Source organism: Solanum lycopersicum, chromosome 9 (assembly GCF_036512215.1).
Source record: "Solanum lycopersicum chromosome 9, SLM_r2.1".
In the NCBI taxonomy this organism is placed as follows: domain Eukaryota; kingdom Viridiplantae; phylum Streptophyta; class Magnoliopsida; order Solanales; family Solanaceae; genus Solanum; species Solanum lycopersicum.
Window position 1 is genome coordinate 6,161,536 of NC_090808.1, and position 21,279 is coordinate 6,182,814.

Here is a 21,279-nt window from a genome sequence, read left to right on the forward strand (position 1 = left end):
AATCTGATAAGAAAGAAAGATTTTTCTTTACAAAATATGAAAAAACTAAGAAGCATAATACATATATAATTGTTGATGAAGAATTGGATTTGTGGATTAATTTTGACGGTTATCTGTGAAAAATGAAAGTAAGACAGGAGGGAGAACGTGAAGTTTTTTCAAATTTGATTCAAAATAGAAGAAAAAGAGTGCTTTTAGGAGAAAGATATAGAATAAAGATAGGAGAGATAAAATTGATTTTGTATAGAAATATATACTAAAACATAAACAAGTCTTTTATGATCGGTATACAAAGAAGTGGCGTACCCCATTAATTCTAGCAAAAAAAATAAAACTACAATTATTGGAAGTAAATAAATTAAAGAGCAACTTTCACATATAGCAAACACAAAATTTCTATTTGTATGCTATAGCAAAATTTGCATAATTGCGCTCCATAGCAAACGTAAATATGTATAAATTGCTTTACATATACAAAGAAACCAATTGTATAATTCGCTATTCATATACAGTTCTATACAAATCAATTGTATAATTTGTGTATGCATAAAATGACAAAGAGAGAAAGACAAAAGAAAATTGGGCAAAAAAATATCTTTATTGTATAATTATAAGTCTATACGATGAAAATATATGTACTTGCAAGTGTATATACAATTTTCTCTTGCTTTATATAAAGGGAAACACAATTTATACATTTCGTTTATGTTTGTATAAGTGATAAAGGCGAGGGTGGCGAGCGAGATCTGAGAGAGTGGTGAGCGAGATCTGCTAGAGAGAAACAAAAATATATGTATATATATATTTTTTTTCTCGCTTTATACAAACGGAAACACGTTTTACACACTTGTCTTTGTATAAAAGTGAGAGGGAGCGAGCGAGAGATGGAGCTAGAGAAGGAGAGTGGCGAGCGAGAGTTTGAGGTGACTAGCAAACAGTTTGCTACATGACACAATTAAATCAAAATGTGGTTATAGCATTTAATTTGATTTATTAATTTGCCATTATATACAATTTTTCCTAAATTAAACTATACCCTTATTAACTAATTACTTAAGGATGTTTGTAATTTTCCTTTAATTAAAAGGGTCAACCCATCCTAATCTCTTTAACTCTCTAGCCCGTTATGATTGAGTTGGGTTGGGTTTGGCCAACCATTTTGACATGGGTTAATTACTTGGGTGAGTCCCTTTTAATTAATAATTACTATTTTTAGGCATGTTCTTTAAATATTACCATCTATAGCAATATATAGCAATATTATGTATACTTATTTATTAGATTTAATTCCCTTTCTTTCTATCTCTCGCTTCTTCTTTTCCTCACTGCACCTTCTCTCTCTTTATGTTCTTTTTCTCTTTCTTTTCTCTCTTCATCGTCTCTTTGTATGCTCTTTCTATCTTTTTTTTTTCCAGCAACTCTTCTCTCTATGCTCTTCCTTGATCATTCAATATTATATATATAAAAAAACTTTTACAAAAGAAAGATCTATAAAAAATTTAGGGATTCATAAATTGAAGAATCGGGGTTTCTTAGTTTGTAGAAGAAGTCGATAAATTATTTATTTATTGCTTTGATGTGTCGACAATTTCCATTATAATGAAGATTGTATAAATAATTGCATTTATACTTGATCAGAATTTGTAGATTTGAGTATATATGAAGATATGAAAGTTTAAATAAATGGAAATTTGAAGATATGATGTCATATATATGGTCTATATTTTCTCAAATCTAAAGGTGTATTCATAAGAGAAAAGTGATATTTGAAGATATGATTCATCTTTTGTACCAAATGAAGATATATAATAAACAACAAAATGAATTAAACTTGAATAAAAATGTATTAAATACATATTAAAGTTGAATTAGAATAAAATCAAACATGAATTCAAAATGTATCAATCAATAACATGCAAAATGAATTAAACTTGTACTAAAATGTATTACATACATATTAAAGTTGAATTAGAAGAGAGAATTAAGCATGAATAAAAAAACATCACTAATAAACTAGTCAATGATCTATATAGTGAACTAAAGGTATATCAATAATGAATTAAACAAATAATCTAATAGTAACAAATTAACAAATAAACTGCAAAATGAATTAAACTTGTATTACACAAATATTAAAGTTGAATTAGAAGAAAGAATCAAGCACAAATAAAGGACGTAACTAATAAAAGACCACATTGATCTAGAATTAAACTTGTATCAACAATGAATTAAACAAGTAATCAAATAGTAACCAATCAACCAATAAACTTCAAAATGAATTAAATTTGCATTAAAATTGTATTACATAATATTAAAGTTGAATCGGAAAATAAAATGAAGAAGGATTGAAAAAACTGAATTAAACTTGTATTATTCATGAATAAAACATGAATTGTATGTCTTATAAATTATATTGATTTGTATCACTACGAACGTGAGTAATGTTTGCGATATGTATTAAAAATACTACGAACGTGAGTAATGTTTGCGATATGTATTAAAAATGTATTGTTTAAGAACAAAATTTATATTATATGTCTTGTAAAATTATTTTAATTTATATCACTAAAAACATGAGTGACGACTGCAATATGTATTTATAATGTATTGTGTGTATCTTAAAGATGTAATATTAGTGTGTTACCTAAATTATTTTTGTTGGTATCACTAAGAAAGAAGTGAAGTGTGCAATATATATTATAAATGTACTATTCATAATAAACATGTACTATATATATCTTATAAATTATTTTGATTTGTATCTCAAAGAAAAAGAGCGATGTTTGCAATATTTTATTACAAATGTATTGTGCCTATGTTATAAATGTGTTTCTCAAATTATTTTAATACAAGTTTAATACAATTACGAAACATATCTAATATAACTTTAATGCAATTGCCACATAGTTTTGTAAACTTCACATTTTTTGAGTTTTGATATAATATTTCTTCTAAAATCAATTGTATAAATTTAACCAAACCTTGTTAAAATTGAGATAGAAACCCCAAACGTCATTTTCAATTATTTGTAAGAACAACCTATCGAAACTATAAATTCGTAAAATTCAAATAATGAATTAAAATGATCATCAATGGTGAACTCTTGATGTAGTGATTTTAGAGATTTGAAATTTCTTCTTCAAAATATAATTTTATAAAATTTTTTGGTATTTTTGTTCCTCTAATCGTCATGATTTTGAATAAAAATAGTAAAATATGAATAAAATTGATTTGAGGAGAGTTATTTAAATAAAAATTTCAATAAAAAGAAGAGGAGGAGGAGAAAGATAAAGAATGACAGAAAGAGAAGAAGTAAAATAAAAAGAAACAGAGGAGGAAGAGAAACAAGGGTACAGAAGCGAAGCATGGTACTTTTTTTATTAAAAAATATTATAATCAGTTAGAAAAATTATATTGTCATAGATGGTAAATATTTTCTTGACATAGCATATTTATGTGATTTACCCTTTTGACATCTCTAATCTCCTATTTTGGTTCTTTCTTTGATTTTTTTACCTCCTTTTTAGTTGTCAATTCTTTTTAAAAAATTATCATGTAATACTGTTTTTGCTGATATCATTTTAGGTGTTTTTTTTTTCAATTTGAAATTGTTTTAAAAAAAATTAAAATAAGAATTTTTATTTTTGGAATATGATACTTTTGTAATTTTTTTAGATGAAACTTTTTTTTTGGATCAAGCATGAAGTGAATAATTAGTTTCTGGTTGAAAATTCTACTATCATTTACAAATAGCCTCTTATATATGCAAGCTTCATAAATAGAAAACTGTTATCAAATTTCATACTGTAAAATATTTATGCATACTATACTAAAATTACTAAACTGATACCAATTTTAATATACTTTTAAACGTAAAATACACAATTTTGGTTACTATTGGGTAGTTGGGTACTAATTTTACACACTTTTTAAACACCAATAAAAGATATAATAATGTCAAATTTGTAGAGGTATCAAATTTTATACCTATTTCATACGGTGAAATATTTGTATAAACTATAGTAAACTTAATAATGGATACCAATCTTAATACACTTTTTAAAGATAATACACCATTTGTTGTTCTTTACTAATGGGTAGTTGAGTATCAATTTTATATACATTTTTCTTAAAACCAATAAAAGATACAATAATTCTAAATTTGTCAAGATATCTAATTTAATATATTGTAAGATATCTATATGTACTACTAATTGATATCAATTTATATGCACTCTAAACATCAATAAAGAGTATAATGTTTCATAAATTTTGAGGTATTAAATTTCATACCTATTTCATGCAGTAAAATATTTATACATACTAAACTAAATTTACTAATTGATACCAGTTTTTATACACTTCCTATACATCTAAAAAATATAATAGTCCATGAATTTATTGGGTTGTCAAATTTCATACTTATTTCATACAAAAAGAATATCAATTTTAAAGCAATTGCAACTAGTAGTTGTATTTTGTCATATAAATAGTAATACCAAATGATTGCAAGTTTTTTGTCGATATAATACCAATTTCATACCAAAAGTAAAAACACTGGTTCATATCAAAAGAATATCAATTTTAAAAGAGAAAGTTTCATATATGACAAACAAATTTTATGAAATTACATTTGATTGGTATAGTTTTACATAATTACATTTCATGGACATAGTTTAGTTTGTTAGGTGAATTTAAATATGTATAAAACGTTTTTTTAATTAAATTTATACCCAAAAAAATATTTTTTCAATAAAAGGTAACAGTAGCACAAAAGATGTTAACAATAAATTCACATAATCTCATGATTTAAGCAAAACATTCAAAATCAAATATTTTCCCAGAAAAAGAATTCTAAAGCTATAGAAAGACAATACCAATTTTAAAGCTCACGACTGAAGCATCATATTAACGTACAAAATCAATATTTTTTCAATTTTTTTAGATAAATATATGAAACACTCAGGCGTTAATAATCATATATATATATATATATATATATATATATATATATATTATAATATATATATATATATATATATATTATAATGTATATATTTGAGAAATTGTATATAAGTTCTATACAATATTTGTGTGTAATTGATTATATGCTATTAAATGTATATATGACCATCACAATATGTATTTTTAAAAAAAAAAAATTGGGTAGTCTGTTTGTATACAATATTTTATTATGTTCCTATTTTCTTTTATATATATCTAGGAATTTGTATAATTTACAATAATTTTGGAATATGTATTATAGTTATATATGTGCATCTGTGATTTCATGTTTTTTTTAAAAAAAAAATATTAATTATTAAACTGATTGTATAATATTCATTTGTCAATTCTCTATGTAAGTAAGCTTGAAATAATAATTGTATAGAAATATTTAGAGAACAAAGGTTTCACAATTTCCTCTTTCCTTTATTACCCCTACGATTTAAGAAGTGGATATTTTTCTTTGATTTTTGTTTTTTCTTCGGAGGAGTTACGGTCTTCTTCGTCGGACTTGCATTCATCTTGTGCGATAAAGATTGAGTTAAATTATTAAAATTTGAAGGCTCTATTTCAAGATTAGATAAATCATCTACAAATCTTGAACTCTTTCTAGGTATATGATGAACTTTTCATTCTTCGGCATGTTTATTTGAGAATAAAATTTTTTGATTCACTGATTACAAAATTTGCGGCAATTTCTGTTTGAATGGAGATGAAGAATAATGGAGAAATTGGAAGATATGCGAGACTATTTCTCGAAAGATTTAATGGATAATTATCAACTTAGCTAGCGTTTGACCATAGATTTTCAAATATTCTTGGCAAATATTATTTGAGTGAAAATTTGGTGAAATTTTACCATGTGTTTGGCCATAAAATTTGGGAAATATATTTCACCTTTATAGAAAAATATGATTTATACACACTAGTTTTAAAAACTATCAAAACTAACTAAAAGTTTGTAATTACAAGTCAATTGAATGTTAGTTACAACAATAATAAATAATGTCCATGACACTGAAGCAATGTGGTAATTTGGAGTGAGTGCAACAAGAATTATTCCATACATCGTGAAGTAGATAAAGTACATGACTTTGTTACCTAAAGCCAATTTTTAATAATTTTCATCAACAATCATATCATTATTTAATATTCACTAAATATTTCATCACTATTTTGGTGTTCACGTAAAAAATGATGTAATACAACGCAAGCAAATACTAGAGAGGGTGTTTTTGTAAAAGATAAAAGATTGGGGTAAAAAATTTAATTTTTAAAATATCCCAAATAATGATATTTGGCCCAAATACTAGAAAAAACTAGTATTTGGAAATTTGGAATATTTGTCAAAAATATTTGCCAAATAATGACAAATTGTATGGACAAACATTATTTGCCAAATTTTTTCCAAATATTATTTGGAAAATTTATGGCCAAACGGGCCCTTAGAGCCCATTTGGATGGACTTGAAAAAAACAGCTTTTAAAAAGTTCTTTTGAAAGTGTTGAAACTTATTTTTAAAATAAACAGTTATGCGTTTGGATAAAAGTGTTGAAGTTAAAAAAAAGTTGTTGATGTGTTTGGCAAATAAGTTCTGATTCAAAATGTCTGAAATATCCATAAAAGTTGTTAACATGATAAAAGTTAAATAATAAATAATAATAAAAATATTAATATATAATATATATTAATAATAATAACAAATAATAATAATAATAATAATAATAAAATAATATGAAAAGAATAATTAAAAAAAGAGCTTATAAGTTAAAAAAAAAAAACATCTCTACCCCAACTTTTAACTTTTGACTTAAAATAAGTTTTTTTAAACTTAAAATAAGTTATTTTGAGAATTGCCAAACAGCTAAATAAGTAAAAAAACGAGCTTTTAAGTCATTTTGACCAACTTTTAAGCTGAACCAAACAGGCTCTTATTCTCTCTCGTAATTTTTTGTTTTTAGCTTATATTAATATTATCTAAATAAATAAATAAAATATAAGTGGTTAGTTTATAAATTAAAACTGATATGTTATGTAATTAAAACTTTATAAGTAGTGATAAAAAATAAGTACACATGATAAATCAAATGCAGACAACACAAAGTCATGCCAAACCATTAGGATTTGGTGAACACTTGAACCAACACAAAACTATGTCAAATCGATAAAGTTGTGAGTTATCTAATAAGATAGTTAGATTAAATATAATATGAAATTTAAACAATTTTTCATGACTCATATGTCATTGTTTAATTTTTTTTTTCTTTTATAATTTTAAAATCGTAACAGAGAGAGGTATCATGAGTGAATATTTGAAATCGTGACAACTCGATTGAGTTTGTAACTTGCAAGTTATCCTATCAATTTATCATGACTTATATATTACGATCTTAAAATAATCTTTTGTTTATTTTTATAACTTCGAGATTATAGAAGAGAGTTCATTGTAAAAACTTGTAGTTATGATAATTTGATAGAGTTTATGAGTTGTAATCCTACCCATTTATCATAATTTGCACAACCTTAGAATGATTTCTTTTTATGAAAATTAAAGACCAGCACAAAATATATTCTACATATGTATATATGTAAATAACCATGTTTTTGCACAAACTAAAATATCAAATTGTACCTCTCTTGAGCACTACTAAAACCCCATATTATCACAAGTCCAAAGTCAACAAATTCACAAGTGTGGAAAAGATTTAACACACATGTCACTTTTGCAGTACATTTTCTTATAACCTGTATAATTAATTAGAACAAACAAATAGAAGCTCAAGTTAAAATAACATTTATTTGGTTATTTTTCATTATCCTAGAAATGCCATGAAGTCTTACTTTAAAAAATTTAAATTGTAACCTAGTGAATGTGTTTTAGTTATATACATAGTAGTGTATTGATAATTAATCAGAAAATGGCCTAAAATATTTTCGAAGTATTGAAAATAGTAAAAATTACCATCCATTCACTTATTTGTTAGGATCGAAAATAAGCAGGTGTAAACGCGGAAGCTAACAAAGCAAACCTCAAAAGACCACGAGTAAGAAGACAACGAGAAATACACCAAAAGACACAAAGATTTAACGTGGTTCGGTCAATCGACCTACGTCCACAAAGGAGATGAGCAATCCACTATAAATATGAGAGTACAAAATACAGAAAGAAACAACCTCAACCAATTCACTCGGAATACATGAGAGGTTCACACAAGTAAAAATGTATCAAACTTGTGACCCACAAATTCTCCCTCTAACCAAAACTCTCAAAGACTTTAAGACTACATTGTGAATGCTGATTAAGTTAGAAGGAACATTCCTCTATTTATAGAGTCCTAAACCTTTTCCTACTAGAAAAAGGATTAGTCAATCCAAAATCTTTTCCTAAAAAGAAAACCTATTTATGGTAAGAAATCAGGGCAAATAAAACCCAACAAATTTCCCCCTTGGCCTGAATTTCTAACAAAATAAATTTGTCCACCTTCTTCACTTAATCTTCAACAACTTGCTTCTCCTCTCTATAATTTCCTTTGCAAAATTTATGTCTCAACACAGATAACCTCTCTGAAACAATTTCTCCAACAAAATCTTCATTACGGTTAAAAAGTTTGCGGCTAGAACTACACCCGTCAAGATGAACACCTCTTTCTAACCTGGTTCAATCATCGATTATCGAACCACTGAACCTGACTCCATCATTGAATCTGGCTCTGATACCACTTGTTAGGACCGAAAATAAGCAGGTGTAAATGCGGAAGCTAGCAAAGCAAACCTCAAAAGACCACAAGTAAGAAGACAACGAGAAATACACCAAGACACAAAGATTTAACGTGGTTCGGTCAATCGACCTACGTCCACAAAGGAGATGAGCAATCCACTATAAATATGAGAGTACAAAATACAGAGAGAAACAACCTCAACCAATTCACTCGGAATACATGGGAGGTTCACACAAGTGATAACATATCGAACTTGTGACCCACAAATTCTCCTCTGGAATCTTGAACCCTAAAGGAACTGATGGTCCCCTGTTGATCAAGTATGCAGTTGTACTCACAGCATCCGCCCAAAGTGTTTTGGGCATTCCACAGTGTATCCTCATACTCCTTGCATGCTCATTCAATGTTCTGTTCATCCTCTCAGCAATTCCATTCTGCCTTGCCTTACCAGAAACTGTTTCATCAATCTGTTTCTCTCAGCTACACAGAATGCCTTGAACTCTGATTTGTCATACTTTCCTCCATTGTTAGACCTTAGACATTTGACTTTCAAAGCATTCTGATTCTCAACTTCAGCTTTCCACTTCTTGAAAGTTGCAAACACATCTGACTTATGCTTCAAGAAGTAAACCCATACCTTCCTGCTGAAATCATCAATGAAGGTAACATAGAATCTGGATCCTCCAAGTGATGATACTGGAGATGGTCCCCAAACATCTGTATGGACCATTTCCAACCGCACTTTCTTTGGCTCTCTAGGAGTCTTTGTGAAGCTTACTCTTTTCTGTTTGCCCATAACACAGCTCTTGCAAAGATCCATATCAACAGACTTCAGACCCTCTAATGCTTCTTTTGCAACCAACATCTTCATTCCTTTAGTACTCATGTGTCCAAGTCTGTTATGCCACAGACATGAACCGAAAGCACCTTCAGCAACAACGGTCATGTTTATACACCCTGCAGTGGTGTACAAGGTTCCAGATTTGGTGCCACGAGCTACTACCATAACACCTTTCACAATCTTCCACGAACATTTCCCAAACTCTGCTGCATATCCTGTGCTATCCAACTGACCAACAGAGATCAGATTTTTCTTGATCCCAGGAATATATCTGACATCCTCCAATGTCCACTGGTTTCCCGAGGTGGTCTTTATGCAAACATCCCCTTTCCTTCAATCGCTAAGGCTTTATTGTCAGCAAGATATACTTTTCCAAAATTTCCAGATTTGGAATTTTGAAACAACTCCTTGCTTGGAGACGAATGGAAAGATGCACCAGAATCCAAAATCCATGATTCAACCGAGTTGTTCACACTAAGGATTAGAGCATCCCCAATGTCCTCTGCTGAATTTACAGAATCATTGTCATCTCCAAATTTCTGATTCTGTTTCTTCTTTGGCTTTGTGCAGTTCGTCCGAAAGTGCCCTTTTTCTCCACAGTTCCAACAAGTCACGTTTGATCTGTTCAGTGATTTTCCTCGATTCTTTGATTTTGATCGACCATGTTGATTTTGGCCTTTCGTCTTACTTCTCCCTCTTCGATCAACGCTGAGAGCACTGCCCGATGAATCTCCCACTTCTCATTTGCGAATACTTTCGCTAAGAACAACATCACAAATTTCATCAAACTTCAATTTTTCAGATCCACGGGAACTGCTAATCGCAGCAACAACAGTATCCCAGAACCTGACTCCATCATTGAATCTGACTCTGATACCACTTGTTAGGACCAAAAATAAGCAAGTGTAAACGTGGAAGCTAGCAAAGCAAACCTCAAAAGAGCACGAGTAAGAAGACAACGAGAAATACACCAAAAGCACAAAGATTTAATGTGATTCGGTCAATCAACCTACGTCCACAAAGGAGATGAGCAATCCACTATAAATATGAGAGTAAAAAAAAAAAAGAAACAACCTCAACCAATTCACTCGGAATACATGGGAGGTTCACACAAGTGATAACGTATCAAACTTGTGACCCACAAATTCTCCCTCTAACCAAAACTCTCAAACCCTTTAAGACTACATTGTGATGCTGATTAAGTTAGAAGGAACATTCCTCTATTTATAAAGTCCTAAACCTTTTCCTACTAGAAAAATGATTAGTCAATCCAAAACTTTTTCCTAAAAGGAAGACCTATTTATGGTTAGAAATCAGAGCAAATAAAACCCAACACTATTGGCACCAAAATACCCTCCCGACCAACCTATTGGCTCCAAAATACCCTTGTCATCCACCTTTGGGTTCAAAATTGACCACTTATTTAACGGTTTTAAATTTAAACTATTTAAATATTTTTTTAAATACATTACGCTCAACTATTTGTTATAATTTAACTTATTAATATAATATATAAATCAATTCACTACCCACCCATTACTAATCAAATCCCACCAAAATAATAAACCCGTCACATTACTAATGCAACAACAAGAAAGCTATTTCCAATGAGAGTTTTTGAAAATTTGAGGCGAAAATATCTATAGAAGTAAATTATCATACATTCAAGTGTCTAAATAAAAATTAACGATAAACTTAAAAGTCTGACTATGTTCATTTTAATTATTCGTTCGTCTCAATTATGTGATGTTACTTCATAGATAATTTTTTTTAAAAATAATATATTAAGGTTTAAAACAAACCATAAATATTTATAAAATTATATTTTAAAAAAGTACATGAATTAATTCAGATGTACTACTTCTTTAACTTTAATAATAGATTTTGATTTCAAGCTTGAAATAGAATCCTATTGAAAGTGTCCTCCTAAATAAGGGGCTCAACCTAAATTTAATTGGGGCTTTGATTCATAGTCGAATAATTTTGGATGTCATTTTCAGGAATCTATAATTTCGTCGTGTTTTAGTAGTGTTTATGACAATTTTGATATTATAATTGGTTTATTAATTCGGTGGGGTTTAGTTAATAATGAGTCGGTAGTGGGTTAGTTTATAAATTATATTAATAAATTAAATTATAACCAATAGTTGAGCGCCAAGTATTTTAAAAAAATATTTAAATAGTTTAATTTTAAAATAGTTAAATAAGTGGTCAATTTTGAACCCAAAGGTGGATGACAAGGGTATTTTGAAGCCATTAGGTAGATGAGAAGGGCATTTTGGAGCCAATAGGTGGATAGAGGATAATTTTGTACCATTTCCAATATTTCAAAGCTATTTTAGACGTTTTCCGTTAATTAATAAAGCACTATAGGTTTGGAGCTCCTACATATATTTGGACTCATTGCACTTAAGTGTGATCTAGTGATTAATAATGAAATGATAGAGAATCTTAAGATATCACATTCAAACCATAGAGCTTTTAGAATCAAATATAAAGTCAGATTCTATTCGAGCTTGTAACCATTCAACTTTACATGCTTTCAGCAAGTGTTTTTTTAATCCACGTTATTCCATCTAATCCTTGGTGAGATTCATATGCAATTTGTTCTTTACATTTTAGGGTGATAAATGAGCAGATTGAGTTAAATATGATTCGATAAGAAAAAAATCAGGTAAAAATGGATAGAGTATTCGGCTCAACTCGACTCATATTTAATATGGATAAAATTATATATTATCCATTGGTGGTTTATTTTTTTGAAAAATAAAATCGACAACACAAGTAGTAATAATTATAGTGTAATGCGTGGTGAGAATGTAAACAATGACAATAATAATAATAGTAATTTATTTAGTGTAATTTTTCTAGTGGAGAGTGGTACGTGCACAATCTTACCTCTACCTTATAAAGGTAAAGAGATTGTTTCCAATAGACATTCAGTGCAAGTAAAACAGATAAAATATCAAGTATGTAAAGTAAATACAATAATGAAGAAGTCATGTTATAAATAAGAAAGAAGAGAGCAATATCAACAACAAATTATACTAGATAATTGAAGCAAAGAAAATAATCAATAATACTAAAATTGAAGAATAAGATAATTGGAGAGTGATAATAACACTGACAAGGGAACAAGATAATGCCCGGCTACCCCCTTAACCTTCAATCTTAATTCTTGATTTTCATATCTTTTTATCTAGGGTCATGTTCTGTCTAATCATTTCTACCCAAGATTTTCTTAACCTGCCTCTACATTTTTTATACCCATTATAGACAACTTCTCACACCTCTTCACTCAAACACATGTGCATCTTTTCTTTACATTCCAAACCATCTTAATCTCGTCCACCTTATCTTTGTTCACCACAGTGATCACTTCCATCTTGTCTCGGATAACTTCTTTCCCATTATAGACAACTTCTCACACCTCTTCACTCAAACACATGTGCATCTTTTCTTTACATTCCAAACCATCTTAATCTCGTCCACCTTATCTTTGTTCACCACAGTGATCACTTCCATCTTGTCTCGGATAACTTCTTTCCTGATCATCTAGTAAGCCCACAAATCCATCCAAGATTCTCATTTTTGTTACTCTTTATCTTCTAACCGACCAATACTCTAACCCATACAACATAGTTGGTCTAAATCACTTTATTAAGCCTTGCATTTATGCCTTGAATATAGATTTTTATCATATAAGGCGTCAAATGTATGCTTCCATTCCATCCGCATCGCTCCTCTACGATATGTAAAATCATCATCGTCATGATGAGAAGACACTAAGAATTTGTTTGGTTGGAGGATAAATTATTCTCCGCTAAGTTATCCAGAGATCGTTAGTCCACCCTCAATGTGGGATGGAAAAAAAAACTACAATCCCCAAATAACTAATCCGAGGATAAGTTGAACACAATTTTATCCCAATCAAAAAATGAGATGAACTCATCCTATAATCTATCTCAAGATTAATATTCCTTATCCCTAGTACCAAACGAGCCTAGAGAAAAAAACCAAAGCAAAAATTGAAGAAAGAAATGAAAAGATGAAGACCAAGCGATGGCTGGATCCATTTGGACTACATAATTTTTTACCAATCAACCTTAATAAAATTCAAACTTAAATTCACATGTTCAAGAAAAGAGGGGTTTAGCCAATGGCAAATAGCAAATCCAATTCTTAAATAAAGTCTAATATAATCTTCTATTCGATTGTACTGCTAGAGTAAACCACATAAGTAGCAGAAATTGAACCCAATAATCACAAAACATTTGATACCAGCCAAGTCTAGTGAATAATACTCTTCGAACATCCCATTACTCAATCTATGGAGAACTAACGCCATAGACGGAAAAGAGGCTGAACAAATGACCTTTAGCGACTAATATTAACATAATTAAAGTTTCATACTTGTACGGAAAGGAACACGCTCCCATCAAAATTCCTGGAGGAGGTAAGCACGAACGCTGTAAGCCATCATGCTACGAAGCAAATCCTTCAGTAATCCCAAACCTGTAATTGTATACCAGAGACTAAATTAGCCGACGTAGGTATTGACTTTTCCCACCCTCAGGTTTCTGCCCTTCACTTCGTTTGTGCATGTACATGTCATTAATGTCATCAGCAATATCATCACTAATATTGACCGACTTATTGGATGATCTATTCTGTAAGCTCAGTTGTCGGGGGATGAAAACATTGAAGTAATAGCTGACAATGGTTTCACTGGTCTTATGCGGTAGTAACTTTAATGCTTGCTTCAGAAATTTCTTTCCATTTAGTTGTAGTTTCCTTTTGACCAGTGACTCGAAGGTCGCTTCTTCCTTTGATGACCATGCCTTAGAAACTTGCTCCCCCATTTCATCAAATTTCCAACTGAAGAAAGCAGGACCAAGGTCATGTTGTAGACGTAGCCTTTCCTCAGAAATGTGGCGTTTGACACAGACAGCAGTTCCTGGAGAACGACAAGAGCAAGTGTGAGGTCTGCCCTTTCCAATTACTCTAGAAGACACTTCCAAATCTTCATTCTCAGTAGGCCAAACTCTGGTCCCTAACCATTTTGAATTGTCAGAGTTACTGGCTTCATAATCAGAGTTACCCTTGTCTGCTGGGACAGTCCACTCTGGAACATCAGCTTGGAAACGAGGACCTACTGGAATAACACATCTCTGAAGGTGATCACCAATGAAGTTCAACAACCTGGGGGATTGCCGCGGCAGTTGTAGAGGTTTGCTTCTTGAACCTTCCACAGAGAACAAGCTTGAATTATGAACTGCATCATCCAAGTTTTCTAAGGAGGCGACGGATGGAGTCCGGTTAACACGACTCAACAGGTCTGAACCATTTGCTGACTCATCAGAATCAATTAAGGAAGAGAAACCTTTAAGAACAAAATCTGTTGCATCATTGTGGTGGGAGAATCCTGAAGATAACTGCTCTTGAACATTGTCCGCAACTTTTAGTGAACTGCATGCACTGTGTGAACTCAAGAAAACCTTTTGACCAGAACTTTTTGCAGAGTTCCCTGAATCAAGTAAGCATGAAATACTGGAGGCATGAGAAATATGCCTTCTACTTTGTTTTGATGCCCTTTTCTGGTTAGATTTCTCCGCTGGAAGTCCAGGAGATCTTAATTGATCTTTGACGAATTGTCGAAGTTTTCTTTTCCTCTGTCAAAAGAATCAGGATTATATATTATTAGTAAGACAGTATTACAGCAAAATGGGAAAAAGAGCACCTGAAAACATAATTTTTCAACTAAACCGGGGATTGCCCTGAAGCGCCGATGAGCACATTGAACTATCCATGTAGCTGAGAGCCCTCAAGCCCAGGCACAACAATGCAATTATCAGGGGTGCGCTCTACCACTGAGCTAATAGCCCATCGTACGAGCCTCACACTGGGGGCTTGCTATTCTAAAAGCGAGAGAAATCCCATTTCAAACTTAAAGAAGTCAAGACAACCACCAGAACATGGATATTCAAATTTCACTAAGGATTTATGATACATTAAGAACACGAAATGGAATTGATCTTGATGATTAGTGATACCACAAAGATGTGCCATGCAATGGGTAAAAGGAGGTAGAACCCTCAAGTATGTTCTAGTTCCTATTTATGTTCAAGTATGCAGTCAGTACTCTGTTTGCCATCTGTCCAAGCGCTAAGTGACAAACTTACAAAATTTAATGGGCCTGGGGGAAAGGAAGGTACATGTGAATTTGCATACAATTGTTTAAAAGTTCATCAGCAATCCATTTGAAAAATGTGCTTGCTCATCCATCTATAATTCGTTCATTTACAAGGAAATTTATACAAAATCCACATGATTCACTAAATGCCTCTCCATGAAGCATAATGACTAGGAGTACAAGTTTCAATCAAACTACTTCATGGCAAAGAGAACCAGTATTAGCCTCATACACTACAGATGCAGATGTGCATCTATCTATACAGCGAAGACACAAATTGTCATCACGGTCACCTATTCTTCATCATCTCCAAAGTATGGAAGAAAATCATATGTTCTTTCTACTTGAGCCTCCCAATTCCATGTCGCTTCTTCATCAATTCAATCACACAACTCACCACCACCTTGTTGTTGCTTGTGTTGTATATTTTGACCTCGTGTCATAACCAACAAACATACTTGACATTTGGATCGTCAAGTTTAGCTCTCCGAGCACAATCTATGCTCCCAAAGATTATCAAGTATTGACACTTGGCTTTCCTATGCTCCATACTTCTTTGGGGGGGGGGGGGGGGGCTTGATTTCTAACATTTTTGGTTGAGTAAGGTATCGTTGAAAGGCAAACAATTTCATGAGACCGAAATAAATCATTAAATTCTTTTGAAGAAAATTCGTCTCCTCTATCGGACCTATTCATGAGACCGAAATTAAAGCTTAATTTCATAACCGTTTTTTTCCTACAAGTGCTTTGAAACTTTTAAAAGCAACAAATGCTTTGGATTTTTGCTTCAACAATAAACCCAAGTCTTTAGCAAGATGTATTATTTTTGTCAAAAGAAGGTGGATTGGTTGGACCACAGACATCGTGTGAACAAGCTGAAATGGCTTGGTTGCTCTTGACGTGGCCTTTTCGGAAAACTCCTCCTTGTTTCTAAGAAGACAAGTTTCACACAACTAATTAGAATGGTTGATTGAATGAATCTCATATACCATGTTCTTTTCTTCTATTGATTTGTGTGCTTCAAAATTCAAGATACCCAAATCGCATGTGTCAACACCAACATTCATCTTGCAATTAGCCTTCAACCACTTTTGCATCAATTGTCTAAAGATTCAAAGAAAAAAAAACTATTCTGTCATACGCAATTTTGCGATCAATTTTCCACGTGAATCTGTAAGTCAAAGATGCATATTATGTCCTTTTTCAAGAATCTAGCCCAAACTCAAAAGTATTTTTCTCTAACTTTGGCACATAGTAACACTGATAATCAATTTGTGGCCACTATTTGTACAAGACATTAAGATCTACCTATCCCTTCACTTTGTACCTTTGAAGTGTCTCTGACGGACGCGTTACACGTTGCCTTCTTAGTGAGTTCTACAAACTTGTCTTTGCATCCAGGCATATGGTTGCAGCTCTATTATAACGATACTACGAGCTACATCATCCTTGTATATTTTTTTGACCGACATTAACAATGTTGGACTCATCTATTTCCTTTTTGTCGTCGACAAAATTAGCTTTAATCTTCATTATCATGACATTCTCAAGAGTGATGTCCAAAATTTATGGTTGCTATAGCACTCAATCTTAGATTTGTTATACCTTATTTCGTTGTTACCTTGATAATAGCCACGTGATCTTCATCCTCATTGTCTAAGATCACGGCCTCTAAATGGTTATTGGCTTCACCCTTCATTGTTAAAGTCGTTGTTGATGCTTTTTACTCTTCCACGAGTATGTCCTTTTGCACTTCCTTAATCTTTAAAGGATACTTTGTTTTAAGAAGTAACTCTTCTCTTCTCCTTTTGTTCTTTTCTTCGTAAGCTTGTAAAGAACTTCCCATTGGCTCAAGATGTCATCTAGTCCAAATCTTTAGGTTCTTCAATAGCACACCATAATCAAATTTAGGTGCTAAAAAGCAAAGCACCTTTTCTACCACATGCACATTGTCTACTTTCTCCCGTATCTTCTAAATTGATTCACAATTGCCATCACTTTTGAACGAAAAATCCAAAACAGATTATGCTTATTTCATTTTCAGAACCAGCCCCTGAAATTCAGTTTTACCCAAAGTTCACTATATCAACTACTTGGAGATACTATGTCCGTCCAATTTTATGCGACATAAGTTAACTAGACTCAAGTTTGAGGGTTTGTTTGGAGACTCTAAAATCAAGATGAGATCTAATCAGAATCTACTCTAAAATCTACTTCTAAAATGATATTATCTATCATAATCCAACCTAAATTTGATCTCAATTTGGTAACTTTTCAATGTTGAATCACAATTTTACTTCATTTAGCAACATAAATGAACTATAGTGTACTGTTTTAAACTATTTCTCTCCATTACTCCAACACAGTTCACTAGGGTGTAGCTTAGTCCACTTATTTCTAAATGTGGAAAAAGATACACATATGTGTAAGACTATAACCAACTCTACTAGGACAAGAGAATAAAGAGCCCTTATAGAGGTAAATATATTTATAGAAACATTATAAAAGAGCATACCCATGAAACGTCATTCTCAAAAAGAGTCCATCGCATCTCGCACTCTTAGCATCCGATTCCATTATGGTAGAGCTTTCTGATGTGATACAGAATCATAAGGATCTAGAGCAAGTACTTTCAAATGAGCTAAAAGTTTTGCATTAGAGTGCCTCACAAACATCAAAATACTATTCTTTACTTTTTGGCACATGGTAAACATCATTAATCAATTTGTGGCCACCATCTTTATAGGCGATTAGGATCATACTTATCCCTTCAATTTGACTTTGAAGTGTATCCAAAGGACATGTTCTTAGTGAGTTCCATAAACTTGTCTTTGCATCCACACATGGTTGCTTGCCACATCATCATGATACCACGAATAACAATCATCCTTCTTTTCATTTTCTTTTTGGGACATTAACAATATTACACTCATCTTTCTTGTCGCCAACAACGTTAGATTTCTCTTCAACATTACTATGACGTTCCCAAGAGTAATGTCCAACACTTTATAACACTTTATTGCAGTTGTAGCACTCCAATTTAGAGTTGTCATACCTTATTTCATTGGTATGTTGATAATAGCCACATTATTTTCTTTCTCATTGTCCATGTCAGCGACCTCTAAATGGTTGTTGGTTTCTCCCTTCATTGTTGAAGATGTTGCTAGTGCTTCTTGCTATTCCATGTGTGCAACAAACTCTTCCATATCCATTTTCTCTATAGCTTTTTCACCTCCATACGCATGGAAGAATACTTTGTTTTGAGAAGTTGCTATAGTGGTTCTTCTTTTGTTGTTTTCTTTGTGGGCATGTAAAGAATTTTTCGATTGCTCCACCTTCATAGAATCTAAATCTTTGGACTCTTTTAAACACACACAATCAAATAACGATGTTACACAACAAAGGATTTTTCTACCACACACACATCTACTTTCTCCCGATATCTTCTTAATTGATTCACAATTGACCATCACTCTTGAACCAAAATTCTAAACGAATTATGATTTCTTTCATTTTTAAAACTTCAAAATCACCCCATAGAGTTTGAAGTTTTACCTTATTCACTCTAATAACTTCTTGGAGAGAATTTTCTAATATCTCCATAACTTTCTTTGAGGTGGTTGCATCTGACAACTTCTCAAACATGTCATCATCCAAGCATTGATGGATGAGAGACATGGCTTGTTGATCCTTCTTCCCTGTCTTTGTCAAGACATCCTTTTCATTTGGAGACAGAGTATGCCACAGGGATACACATGTATGTAGAATATGTTTGTTTCTTTAGATTAAAATTAATATTTTGTCCATCCAATTTTATGCGACACAACTTAACTAGACTCCAAGTTTGAGGGTTTGTTTGGAGACTCGGAAATCAAGATGAGATCTAATCTGAATCTACTCTAAAATCTACTTCCAAAATGATCTATTATCTACTGTAATCCAACTTGCATTGATCTCAATTTGGAACTTTTCAATGTTAATCACAATTTTACTTCATTTTCGACATAATTGAACCATATTATTATCTTTTGATTATATAAAACAACAGATAGCATTTAAATTTAAGTCATTAACTAAAGTAATTTCCATATAATTCAGCTGCAGTTACACTAATTGCTATGTTCTGTTTTGAACTATTTCTCTCCATTACTCCAGTAAAGTTCATTGATGTTTAGCTTAGTCTCCTTATATCTAAAGGTGGAAAAATATACTCATCAGCAAAATATAACCAATTCCACAAGGACGAGACAATAAACAGCCATTACAGAGGTAAATATATCTATAGAAACATCATAAAAGGCACATACCCATGAAATGTCACTATCAGAAAGAGTCATCGCCTCTCGCACTTTTAGCATCTGATTCCATAATGGCGTTGCTTTCTGATGTGTTACGGAATCACAAGGATCCAGAGCAAGTCTTTTCAACCGTGCCAGCACTTCTGCATCAGAGTACCTCCCAAACACCAACTTCCCTTGTTCTTCAGTTACACTTCCTCCCTCCTTCTTCAAACCCCCCAATGCAGTCATATTTCAACTTACACCAACTGCTGTTTTCCTAATTTCAACCCTGAAATTGAACGTGCACAACAATAACAATGATTATCACAAACTCGAAGCATAATCAATTTTGAAATTCAGAATGAATAGATCTAGGCTATCAACAACTGCAGTTACTAACTTTAAGCAGAATTAAACAGAGATATAAAACTTAAATTCAGTTGAAATTAAATTCAGTTAAATGCATTTTCAAAAATCATTTTTTTTTAAGATTAAATGACTAGAAGTGATCTGTACATGATCAAAATTGGCAGACGCCGGAGCGGCAATTCCACCGGAAAAAGGATAAACCCTAACCCTAACCCTAATAGCGGAGGTGCTCATCAATGAGTTCATTTATTTTGTCATACAAATAGATATGAAAGTACAAAGCAAATATGTATTGTATGTGTACCTTTTGGTTGCTTTGCTCTGTTGCCTTTGACAAATCCCTCCCCTCTATTATTTTTATTTTTTTTTTGGTTTTGGTTTTGCTTTTTTTTGAAGAAATTTCTACAAACTCTTCTTTTTTTGTGGGGTGAGAAGTGATGTTTAGGGGTGAGGAGAAAGGGTATTTATATAGAAAGGTTCGATTGAATTTGGGCGGGTTTAAATAAATTCCTATATTGGGCCATGATTAAATTTGTTAAAAGTTTAATGGATTAAGACCGGGTGAATTTGGGCTTCGGTTAGGTGATCCAACAAAGAAATTTTACGAGACTCTGTATTTGATAGTCTTTATTTAATACGTTTAACTTTTTTAAAAAAAGTTAACCAGTATTCGATATTAGGTAATTCAGACTTTTTTCTTTTTAGTTATTGTACAATAACTTATTTTCAATTTGCAGTAACTGAAGTATATTGCTTTGAAGAAGTGATTTAGAATCTCGAATATGAAAAGCGAGTTTATATCAAATGGGTGTTGTGAAAAAGCTTGAAACATTAGCAAGACACTATTTTGCATAATGGATTTGTTAAATATGT

At 31.7% G+C, this 21,279-nt stretch overlaps 1 protein-coding gene across 2 annotated transcripts; it reads right to left on the bottom strand.

Annotated features, from left to right (window-relative positions):
- Positions 1-13,814: 13,814 nt before the first annotated feature.
- On the bottom strand, positions 13,815-20,858 carry LOC101253925 (uncharacterized). 2 transcript variants are annotated; one of them, XM_010327497.4, is made up of 3 exons: positions 20,711-20,858; positions 20,065-20,326; positions 13,815-15,236 (listed from the first exon to the last, which is right to left on the bottom strand). In XM_010327497.4, the coding sequence occupies exons 2-3, from the start codon at positions 20,284-20,286 to the stop codon at positions 14,100-14,102; spliced, it is 1,359 nt and encodes a 452-aa protein (XP_010325799.1). In that variant the 5' UTR covers positions 20,287-20,326; positions 20,711-20,858; the 3' UTR covers positions 13,815-14,099. The 2 variants fall into 2 exon arrangements, with proteins under 2 accessions (XP_010325799.1, XP_004246341.1); XM_004246293.5 differs by lacking the exon at positions 20,711-20,858 and adding an exon at positions 20,554-20,708.
- Between the last annotated feature and the right edge of the window lie 421 nt (positions 20,859-21,279).